At 35.3% G+C, this 12,204-nt stretch overlaps 2 protein-coding genes across 2 annotated transcripts in view; both read right to left on the reverse strand.

Annotated features, from left to right (window-relative positions):
• The window catches only part of LOC123672071 (capon-like protein), a 175,704-nt gene that overhangs the window by 151,117 nt on the left and 12,383 nt on the right, over positions 1-12,204 (reverse strand). The window lies entirely within an intron of this gene.
• Positions 272-2,180, reverse strand: LOC123672213. Its single transcript, XM_045606228.1, has 2 exons — positions 954-2,180; positions 272-316 (listed from the first exon to the last, which is right to left on the reverse strand). The coding sequence occupies exons 1-2, from the start codon at positions 2,178-2,180 to the stop codon at positions 272-274; spliced, it is 1,272 nt and encodes a 423-aa protein (XP_045462184.1).

The raw sequence follows: 12,204 nt of genomic DNA on the forward strand, positions 1-12,204 counted from the left end.
AAGAATCTTTTCTTCGCTTGCGAATACGAATCACCTAATTTGAATGTTTCGTTTGGAGTTTTGAATGGTAGGTCAACTTGAAACCTACCCGATGGAAACCGAATGGTTTTGTTTTTTACTATCCGTTCAGCATTCTCTTCTGCTGAAGATAAAATGTGTTCAGATTGATTAGATATCTCCTCAATTTCACAGAACTCAGTCAGAATATTATTTAGTGAATCTTCTTGATTAACAATCGATTCAATTGAATTTTGGGAAAATTGTGCCAATGCTAAGTGAGTAGCGCGAGACATGTGAGCTGACTGTGGGACTTTTCCTGCAATTAGATATCCTAAGTGAGAATTTTGAAGAACAGGTCGACCAGGACCTAATTTGATAATGCCATTCATAATAATTTCAAAATAGATATCTGCACCTAAGAGAATATCAATATTGGAAGGAATATTGAATCTGATATCCGCTAATTTAATGCCATAAGGAATGGGGATAGAACACGAGTTGATATATGACTGTGGTTGTTGGCACGTTATATTTTTAAGAATAGCACAGGAAACCTTAAACTTTCGATGAGGGTATACTAACGAATGAATTGTTAGATCAATCATTCTATTTGACATAGAACAACTTTGTGAGATGCCAGAAATTTGAATCGTTTGATTATAAGGCTCGAGATGAAGTCTGTTGACCAGATCTTCAGTTATGAAAGATGTTTGACTTGCGGAGTCAGTCAAACAACGAGCAATAACTTGCTTGTTGTGTGAATCATATAATTTGACACAGGCAGTAGCTAAAAGGACTTGATTGTTAGAAGATAGAGATGAAAGACTAGACACGTTTCTACCTGGACTAATATTTTCATTACGAGTTGTATTGGTTGGTTGAGCACAAGTGGACAAATGAGAAACTGCTTGAGATTCATTCTGAATTTGTGATAGATTATTTGATCTGGATACTTCGTTGTTGGATCTTTGACTAGGAACTTCATTAGAATATTGGCGAGTTGAAGTCCTATTGAAATGGAGCAAACTATGATGCTTTCTATGGCAATTGAAACATGTGTGTTGACTAGAACACGATTGTACACTATGACCCAACGTAAGACAATTCAGACAAGCATTCTTTTCTTTCACTAGACTGAGACGATCGTTAGGAGACAAATTCATGAATTTCCTACACGAATATATCTTATGTTCATCCGTATTACACATAAGACATTTGAAAAATTTATTTTTGTTCGTTCTGTTCGACGTGTTAGCATGATAAGAATTAGTATGGGCATATTTAGGGGAAGTTTTGAATTTCGAATGACCTGTTTGTTCGGTTGAACCTAAATTTTCGAGTACCTTATATTTCTTTTCTAAGAAACCAATAAATTCTGGGAGCGTTGGAAATTCTGAAGTATTCTTTTCTTCTTCAAATTCTTTTTTCAGAGTGAAATCCAATTTCTGGGTGAAATTTTGTATGAGAATCAAATCCGTTAATTTCTCCGATAAATTATAAGTTTTCAAGGCAGCGATATTTGTCTTGATTTGCGTAATAAAATCTCTTAACGCGTGTTCATTACTTTTCGTCAAGGAGGGAACATTCAATAGTTTACGAATATAAGAGTTGACAATAAGATATGGATTATCATATCTGTCTTTCAAAGTGTTAACAGCTATGTTGAAATTCAAACCCACAACTTCCAAGTTTTCAATAAGTTGTAACGGTTCTTTTGATAATGCTGATTTTAAGTACATCAACCGTTGGATGTCAGACAAATTTTCATTGTCTGTAATGAGGGCGTTGAATAGTTCGAAGAAACTCGGCCATTGTTTAATATCACCCGAGAAGTTAGGAATCGAAATTTCCGGTAACTTTATGCTAGAATGAGTAGTGGGCTTATTAGATTTTTGACTTGGCGAGTTTTCGAACTGATTCATAGTTCTCGTTGCCATAGATATAACCTTAAAGTACTTGGTTTCTACAATATCTCTGTCCTCTTCATATGAGGCAGAGTCAATTAACTCCAACTGAGTTTGAACATGTTCATAGTCTTTGAAGATTTGCTCTATTTGACATTTTCGAGCACTACATTCTTCTCTATCTTTATTATTATCTTGGCCGAACCAATTGGCCATTCTAGTTAGTTTACTCTTAAGTATGGTTCTTTGTTTAATCAAATTATCGATATTAGACATTTTGAACAAAAGAAATAATTAAGGAAATATATAAAATAAATAAGAATTATATATAAAATGAATAAAAATTCTAAAATTAACTTATCACTCTCCAAAACTGCTTGCACTGGAACCAAAATGGATTTTGGACAGGAACGATACGTCGTAGACAGCGACCTCTTGTTGCGAAAGAATTCACCACACTTTGCGCATGCGTTGATTAGGTTAACCTCTAAGTTAACCAATATGTCTGCTTCAGGCACGTGGGTGATACTTCAATTGTGGAGGTTGATAATTTCTTCAGGGATATCTCCAATTTATATACGGCTCCAAGGATCAAATTTATTTCCGGCTCGAAGGACCAAATTATGTAGCTATTAGCTAGTTATAGAAAACTGTGAATCAGTTCCACGCACTTAACCAATAACAATTTACCGACTTGGGTATTAATGTTGATCGACTGAAGGATCTTTTCTAACCACGTGGCGACAAGGCCAATATTTAACTAACTTGAAATGTGCAAGCTGAACACTGTGTCTCAAAGGACGAGAGCAACGACGAACTATACTAAACTGTACTTGACTTGTACTTACTAGACTGTGTGTAGATATACTGAGCTGACTTGAGCTCTTGAATTAATTGAAGTGAAGTTCGATTTCTTACCCCACCTCGACCCTTTTGTCGAACCATCGAAAAGGGTTAAGAACATAGAAGTGCTACAGATAAAACGGCCATAGTTAAATTATCATTATAGCCAGCCGTCATTGAAGGACGACTGCGCGTAGCACACAAATAAAGTGCGCGGAATTATCTATAACTAACTTCAGGGGTGAATCTTTGAACAATGGCGGCGCTGAGTTCTACGAACCTTGATCAAAACTTAACAACCATATAATTTAAGAATACAATTGACTGAACTGACAATTTGTCAAAATTGAAATTATTGGGCCTGATAGTATTTGATTGTATATAGAACAAATCTATGCAACTGAAGAATACTACAGTGACTTATTAAAATGGGCCTTACATTATGAATAAATCCCAAAAATCAGGTAAACGGAGAATGTAAACAAAAAGCCGCCATATTTAGTCTCAGCCAATCAAAAACGAGACCATGCGTGTCGCCACTGTGGTTCATTAAGTCACCGTATACAGTTCTTCTTCTGAGATAAATCATGAAATGCAATAACAGTGAAGGTTAATTTTCACTATGCTATGATATATCATTTTTGTGCCTCATTTTCAACAAGAAGTCGATACTTGCCATACCGCAAGTGAGATATTTATTTTTTAAAGGTTTCTGTCTTGAACTTTTTCTTTCCCTGATTGAATTGGTCGCATATTACACTCTGTATGAAAGAAAAATCGTCATATATGTGCTCTAGACAGTAAATTACACTTTTATCAATGTATGTTAGCCTTCATAATTTTCAAATTTTTATTTTTAACTCAATATACTAAAATCCTGTCTTTCTGAGCTTCATCGAAAAATAGTGCGATTTAATAGAAAAAGACTAGAAACAGGCTGTTGTATTCAACTAGATTACGTGTAGCTACACAATGAGTTTATAACTTGATATGCCGCAACCAAAAATCAACAAATACAGAAAATATATGCTTTGCTGAAAACTGCAGTAAAAATAGCAGAAAATATCGAATGAAGGTTGAATATAACGCATTTCCAGTCATCCAGGTTTAGGATCTTGATTTTAAATCAACAATCTTCAAGCATTAGGAGCGAAAATTTTACGAGAATGGCACAATTTCATCCTTGAACTATTTGCCAGTATCTATAACCCATGAGGTCTCAACCCTCACATGTATTTCCGAAGTGTAACGCTTCTTATTATTAAAACTTAATTGGAGCGTGAAAGGGTTCATCGCTTGAACAGGGAATATCGCTCAGTTGGGTTATTGTTCATGGTTAAAGCTTAGGTATAAACATAACGTGTACAAATAAGCATCCATTCGGACGAAATGTGATACTTTTGATTCCTGGAAGGCCTTCTCTCATAATAATTCATGTTCTATGAACGCAAGTCTTGCGAATAAAGATTTAGCGAATTTGTGTTCTACTGTAGTATATTTTCGAAACTTGATTGACTTGATTAGGGACATTAGCATAGCTAGAGGGTAAATTTCATAGGAAACGTCATGAAGTACTGATAGGGATAAAGCAATAAGTAAACAAGGATGAAGTATGTTCGCCTTCTTCGAACCTCTTCTACCCTCTAGCTACACTAGCGGTTCACCTTCTTGGCCTGGTACCCTCCTTTTTATACTTTTTGCTGGACACTTTCTCAACTCTTCTATCATAATAAATGATTCTCCTTTTCTAAACCCTCCAAGAGAAATTCCAAAGAGCTAACCGCCACCAAGGTTTATGTATTCACGATTGATCCAGATGAAAAAGTGCGCCAAAACTTGAAAACCAGGAACTAAACGACCAGTTCGTAGGCTCCCCAAGACGTTTGTTTGATACTGGACATCAAGAAGGCAGATGGCAGAATTGACAAGACTCCGTCCTAATACAAGAAGAAGAATACTAACAAACATTTTATTTCGGCATGAAAACTGTTGAATGGTAGAGTTCTGAACAAATTTCAATAAATGCAATGTTTGAATTCTAAACAGAACCTAATAGTGTCTTTGTTCAACATTTACTCTTACATTCTGTAACATTTTAGGTGTTCATTATATGCTAACTCTATCCTCTGGCGGAGAACTTCTCGGCTAGCAAAATAATTGCTCTCTTAAAAACGACTCTCTTCAAATGGAACGCTATTCAACATGACCTCTCCTTCCAATGCTCATTCAGAAAGTCATGTACATATGCAGCTCAATTTAAACAGAGATAAAACTACCGATTTGTGAAATAAACTTCATTCTGCATATAATAGGTCTTCATTGATTTGAAGGGGTTATAATTATTCGATTCAAAACAATTGTCATAGTAATAAAAAACCAATTCAGATGGCCAAACTCCAAAAGAAACAAACTAAATCAAATTTGACTCATTCTAATCTGAAAATTCAAGTCAAATGTACAGTGTATCCCATTTTGGGTGAGACAGCCAGGTTTCTCGCTTGTTATTTGAGATAGAGCCTTGCGGTTTTCACCTTCCTGTCCTACTTTTTCGTGAAACTCAAGTTGGTCTAATGAGATTTTGCATAACTGTTTCCGTTCAAGAGATACAGGGTGATTTTGGAAATTGATACTTTTCGGACCCCTCCTTTATCTCCGAAGTTATTAGAAATAATGCTGAGGTAAAAACTACGTCTGAATCAGAATTCTGCATAGAATCCAGTGGCGTACTCAAAAAATTTTTTCGGGGTTTGGTTTTGAAGATTCAGCACAAACCTATATTTTTTTCAATGGAACACCATGTATATCATTACTTCCATGAATTCCTTATTTTTTTCCCTTCAAAATGATGTATGATACTATGTAGGTAGGATGTTCAAAAATGTTAAAAAAACACTGAAACATCAAATAATGATGATTTTTTGTTAATGGGCCATGAATTTCCTATGTTTCAATAAGAGGATTATTAATTTTGATTTTTAAAAGTAGTAGGTCATCGATGATACAAACATCCTTGTTGTTATTATGGCTACTATGCATTTGGGAGCATTGTTCTATCAAGTAGGCATTAGAGGGAAAAAATCAATCTGATCTAGCTGTCATCGCTATGAATTATTGTTATTATTATTGATTCTTCTTTTATAAGGGAAATCTATTGCCCATTAACAAAAAATCGTCATTATTTGATGTTTTAGTGTTTTTTCAACATTTCTGAACATCCTACCTAGATAGTATCATACATCATTTTGAAGGAAAAAAAATAACGAATTCAACGAAGTAATGATATACATGGTGTTCCATTAAAAAAAATATAGGTTTGTGTTGAATCTTCAAAACCATACCCCGAAAAAAAATTTTGAGTACGCCACTGGATTCTACGCAGAATTCTGACTCAGACGTAGTTTTTACCTCAGCATTATTCCTCATAACTTCGGAGATAAAGGAGGGGTTCGAAAAGTATCGATTTCCAAAATCACCCTGTATATCTTGAATGGAAACAGTTATGCAAAATCTGATTAGACCAACTTGAGTTTCACGAAAAAGTAGGACAGGAACGTGAAAACCGCAAGGCTCTATCTTAAATAACAAGCGAGAAACCTGGCTGTCTCACCCAAAATGGGATGCACTGTACGGCCAGAAGGAAAGTCAGACTAAACTCAATTTCACCTTGACTTTTTAACCAGTGCGTCCAATATAATATTACGAAACCATTCCAGCTGAAAATGTGCAAACCATAGACATTTGAACGAAATGAACGACCCGTTTCATAGAACAAGAACACAAAACCGTATTTGATGTCCAGATTCCATTAGAGCAAGAAGATGTACGTCGGGCTTAATACTGCTATTGTGAAAATTAACAACCCCATTTCGTGTGAACCCGACTTAATCGGTAAAAAAAACACTGACGTGAAAACGGGGTCTTGAACATTATTGCGTAGAAACAAGCAGTAAAAAACGAAACGTGCTCAACGGTTTTAGCCTGCTCGCATTGTAAACGGTACGGATAAATTCTCGTGAAGAATTCTGCAAACAAGAAGAGCTCTAATTCCTGTCTCGGCCGATGTTCACTTTGCGCACCAGTCCTTGAGTTAGGATGCTCTATCCGTGGTAGAATTTCTTTTCTCCTGATCTAGAAGTAGGCAGATATCGAACTTGGTCTTCCGGATCAATTGATCAATAACTCAATGAACTGGTAAAGGGTGTTTTTTTATAGCTATAGAACTTTAAATTGCAATAAAACAACGATGGATTATTCGATTGACATGAATTATATTTATCCGCAAGATAATCTTGTCGCATTACATTTTAAATATGATTTCTGGCATATGACCGCCACGGCTGGCTCGGATGTAGTCCAATCTGGACGTCCAATTTTCGATGACTTTTTCCAACATTTGTGGCCGTATATCGGCAATAACACGGCGAATGTTGTCTTCCAAATGGTCAAGGGTTTGTGGCTTATCCTCCTAGACCAATGACTTTACATAGCCCCACAGAAAGTAGTCTAGCGGTGCTAAATCACAAGATCTTGGAGGCCAATTCACAGGTCCAAAACGTGAAATTAGGCGGTCACCAAACGTGTCTTTCAATAAATCGATTGTGGCACGAGCTGTGTGACATATTGCGCCGTCTTGTTGGAACCACAGCTCCTGGACATCATGGTTGTTCAATTCAGGAATGAAAATGTTAGTAATCATGGCTCTATACCGATCACCATTGACTGTAACGTTCTGGCCATCATCGTTTTTGAAGAAGTACGGACCAATGATTCCACCAGCTAAAGCGCACCAAACAGTTAGTTTTTCTGGATGTAACGGTGTTTCGACATACACTTGAGAATTATCTCCACTCCAAATGCGGCAGTTTTGCTTGTTGACTTAGCCATTCAACCAGAAGTACGCTTATAATAAATTCAGGTTCAGCTCTCAAAATATTGTTTAGGAAACCACGATTATATCCCACTTTTGAGTTGTATTTAAATCTCGGTTTATTTAACTTGAGAATTCTGTTTGTTTCGTCCAGTCTATCATACTTTTTGAAGATCAAACATATGTTTCCTTGTGTCTCACATTCTTATTCAACTAGGTCGAACATCTGAAATTGCCTCTTATGCATTCAAACCATTGTCAGCGATTTCTATTTATTACCTAAAATGTTCAATATCTTACCGCTTTATATTAGGAAATTAATAACTAATGAAAACAAATTTAAAAAAGAAGTCAACTTGTTTATCAGAGGAAATCCAGATTGTTTCAGGTCATTGTTCAGTTCATAATCAGAGTTTTTTTATGTGTGTTTATATTTCTTGAAATACTCTGCATAAGTTTTCGCCACTACTTTGTTCACTGATCCATGTAATTTGATGAAGTGGAGTTTCACTATATTTGTAATAAGTAGAGAAGGTAGCACACAAGCTGTTGACAACTTAGGCGATATTTTCTACCATATATTTATATTTGTTTCTAACTTGTGGAAATAAATTTGAATTGAATTTGAATTCAGATAGTTCAGGATAGAACAGCATGGAGGAAGATGAGAGAGGCCTACGTCTAGAAGTGTATAAAGAAAGGCCGACGAAGAAGAAGAAGAACTTGATACACTAAACTGACGAGTGACCAATCCATCGATAGGTTATCTATTTCCTCGCAGCAACCTAAAAAAATTACCCCATAATGGAAAATAATAAACCAAAATCGATGTTAACCTTTTTTGTTCAATCTTCATAGTATAACTCAAGTTCATAACCCAAGAAGCCCAGAGCCTGCACCACAGTAAGAACACATGCAATGCAATTACAACCAATTGTTTCACCAACCGCTTGCAGCAAGAAACCGATTGTGGAGAGATTCGAAGTCACAAAAAAAACTCTATCATTAAGGTTGAAGGATCTTCGTCGGTCACCGTTCGGTTTATAATAATGATGCAAGTTGCAGCGGAGCCAGTTCTCGAGTAATCTTGGATTTGATGGAGGTCGGTTTGTTCGAATCCAAGCGCAGATATAAGTTATTACTGCTTCGAAACGCAAGCTGTTGGGATGAGAGAGGATCGAGCGGAACGTATAACATCACCTACATATGCCAGGGACGCATCTGCCTGAAGGAAGTTTGAGGTCATACTCGGAAATGTTAAAATTAATTGGCGATGTCTGGTTTCGAGTTATTATTCGCAACCGAAAATGTTCCACTATCTTATTGTATTTCTAGTCGACGTAATAATTTTTGGGAAACTGGTTCAGACCTTAGCAGTTGAAATATTTCGCACAAGTAAACCTTTACCCCTTTTTCATATAATAAGTTTGAAGTATTATTTTTGATGAGAAATTCAAAGTTATAAAAAAATAGATGAAGTATTTTGAATTATTCATTGACAATCAACAAAAAATAGTGGAAACATCAATAATAATAATACTGTTAGTGACAGGGCCAGCGTTGATGGTGAAACAGTGAAGCGTACGTTTCAGGCGCCTCTGTTCGAGGGGCGGCAATTCGATCCACTTTGCTGGCCACCTTTTTATATTTCATCCTTGATTCTTAAAAACAACATAAAGTTGTTCCATCTTGCTGCTTTTTTCAACATTTCCTGCAATACAAATCTCCAAACCGCTTTTAATAAGCGGGAGGTCATGTTATTATTGATGCTTTTCAACAGGGGCGCCGAAAAACTCTTTGTGTCAGGCGCCAAAAATACTCGCGCCGGCCCTGGTTAATGATAAACTAACTAATAAATTAAAATCTTCAAAAATTCAGGGATTTAAAGAAGATTTTATGCTTTTAATCAGAAATTCCTATTGAAAAAGTTTGCATTAATTCTTCGTAGCAACACGCATTTGAAATTTTGTGAATATGATTTGTTTTTGCAGATTTGATTATTCAAAATCTGCTTCCTTGATTCATTGCCTTCAAAATTCATGTTAATATGAATTTAATTTTATGAATGAGTTTTCATTCATATTAGTTTGACCATTTTTATTGATGTAGTGATTTTCAACAATCCCAACCAACAATTAATTACAATTCATGAAAGATCCTGTACACATTCACATTCATGTTTAAAATTGAGCAATGTCAAAATTTCAAGGTTGAGGTATCGGTGAGCCACCCAAAGATTGATTCTAAGAGATAGTGGAAATATTTAGGAATTGTTAAGTAAATAAAATAGTGCATGGAAGGTGACAGAAAAATAACTTGTATTGAAGATTATAATGTTCAATTTTGACGATTGACAGAATTTGAGCTTATTTATAATAAATTGGTAAAAACACTCAGCTCACTGGCAAAAAAAAAACTCTGACCACCTAAAATTTTGCTGAAGTTCGTTGACCAAGACAAGAAATTTTTCATCGATTTCAATTGTTTCTACACCAAATTGAAGATAAATGCTTTGGTATTAAAACAAATTCCAGTAAAATTTTATTTATAATGTTTCAATTTTCAACAGTTATTTGAAACACAAAGAAAAACACCTCTGTGGTCTTTGTAGTTAACTGAGCGTAAACTCTACACATTTCCCGAACTGTTCCACAAGGTGTTAAAAAATCATACTACAAATACATGGTTTTTTTCACCCTGCATAAATAAGCTAGCACTCACATTTTTGGAATACTTTTCTTAAGTTTCTTTCAATACCAAAGAGTTTATATTCAATTTGGCGTAGTAACAATTGAAAACGATAACAAAATTCGAAAGTTCTTGGTCAACGAATTTCAGCAATATTACAGGTGGCCGATTTTTTTTAAGGTGAGTGCATATTGGTTCGAATATTTTCAAAAAAGGAGATTTAGTATTGAAGATAATTTCCAACACGAAACAATTATTATTTCCCACAAACCTTATAAGGTGATGCCCAAGGTTCATTAATGGAAATACTAAGTCAAGAACCTCAAACGCTCATGAAATAATTCAACATATAGGACCTACTATATTCAAATCAAAGAAGGTACTCAATTTGAATATCACTTACCTTCATGAATAATAATATTGATAAATGCTCATGAGGGAGAGCGCCACTACATCAGATTTTATCAGGTCCATTTCTGTCTATCGGATAATTAACAGTCTGATACTGAATAAAATGGAACGAGAATTGTAGCCATAATCGTTCCCGTCTCCGTTTCTAATTACTCTTACACCTTATTCATCTACCAATCAACTTTTTTGGGCCCTCGAAATGAATAATAATTCCCTATTTGTACGAGTATTTGACCATCGTCCAACTTCAGCCTCTAGCAGTGGCGTGCATTGAATTTTAAAAGGCAACGTTTACTCTCCAGTCTCCCGTTCATATTGAAAGAAATATTTCGAGTTGAGAGTACGCTTTCATTTTACAAACTTGAATTCTGCTACAGTTCCTCCTATCAAGAACGATTTCTACTGTTAATTATTTATGTACCTCATTGTATAAAAGAACCGAAAATATCACTTTTTTGAAATAGAAACATAAATTAAATCACCATAAATAACAAAATAAAAAATAATGAAAAAATAAAGTTCCTTAATATTGAGAAACCTCCAGGCTTTGTTTGATTTCATAATTTTCCATCCAGGATTTAAGACACATGAGGCATCTTATAGATTTGTTGCCCAACCTATTGCGGGTTTTGGTACTGTAAGAGCAGCTCTGGAAAAAATTTTTCAACAGGAGCCGAAGATGCTGGCGTTGATAAAAAATCCTTGGCCATTTTGGCCAAGTTTGGAAAGATATTTCTGCAACTACCAAAATCTATCAAAAGATTTCATAGAAATGTGGGAAAACTATTGATAAAGTCACACTGGTGAATGCTTCAGTCTCTCGGCTTTCGAGGAATCCTCTTATTTAGTCTAAGCGCACACGAGATCGCAGAAATATATGCCGTGCGGCGCATGCATATCAAGCCCAAGTAGCTTGATAACAATTCAAGCAATAAATATCTAAAATCAAGTCAAGTAAAGTTCAAGTATGTAATTTTTCACGAGCTTGATTTTCAAGTCAAGTAGTTGGTTAAAATGTCAAGCTACTTGGCTTGATGAATCCCTATTACTGAACAGAAATGTTGAAACACAGTTTGAAATTCTCAACTGTCAAACCATAGACAATCGAAACTTCTCATACAACTAAACATACACCCGTTAATGTTAACCGGAAATCAACTTTTAAATTTTTTCAAAATTGGCGCTGAATAGCTCGGGGTTTTACAGTGATTCAGGTCCGCTTAATATGTTGAAAATCCTGCGAAGAAATTGACATCCTACTGTCTGTTTCACTGGTGCAATAGCCACAAATGTGTTTTGGCCGGTTGAATTTTTTTTGTTCACTTGGTTTCTAAATTGCTTCTGGAGAGTGTCATGACAATATTCGTTGTATGTTAAATGTATTCTTTATATTACGGTTATGACGTAATAATATGTATAAGTTTTGAGAAGAATATTGGTTTCATTTTGAAATTATGCTTCAATATAATAAAAAGTGTGTATCGGACAAAA

Source organism: Harmonia axyridis, chromosome 2 (assembly GCF_914767665.1).
Source record: "Harmonia axyridis chromosome 2, icHarAxyr1.1, whole genome shotgun sequence".
NCBI lineage: Eukaryota > Metazoa > Arthropoda > Insecta > Coleoptera > Coccinellidae > Harmonia > Harmonia axyridis.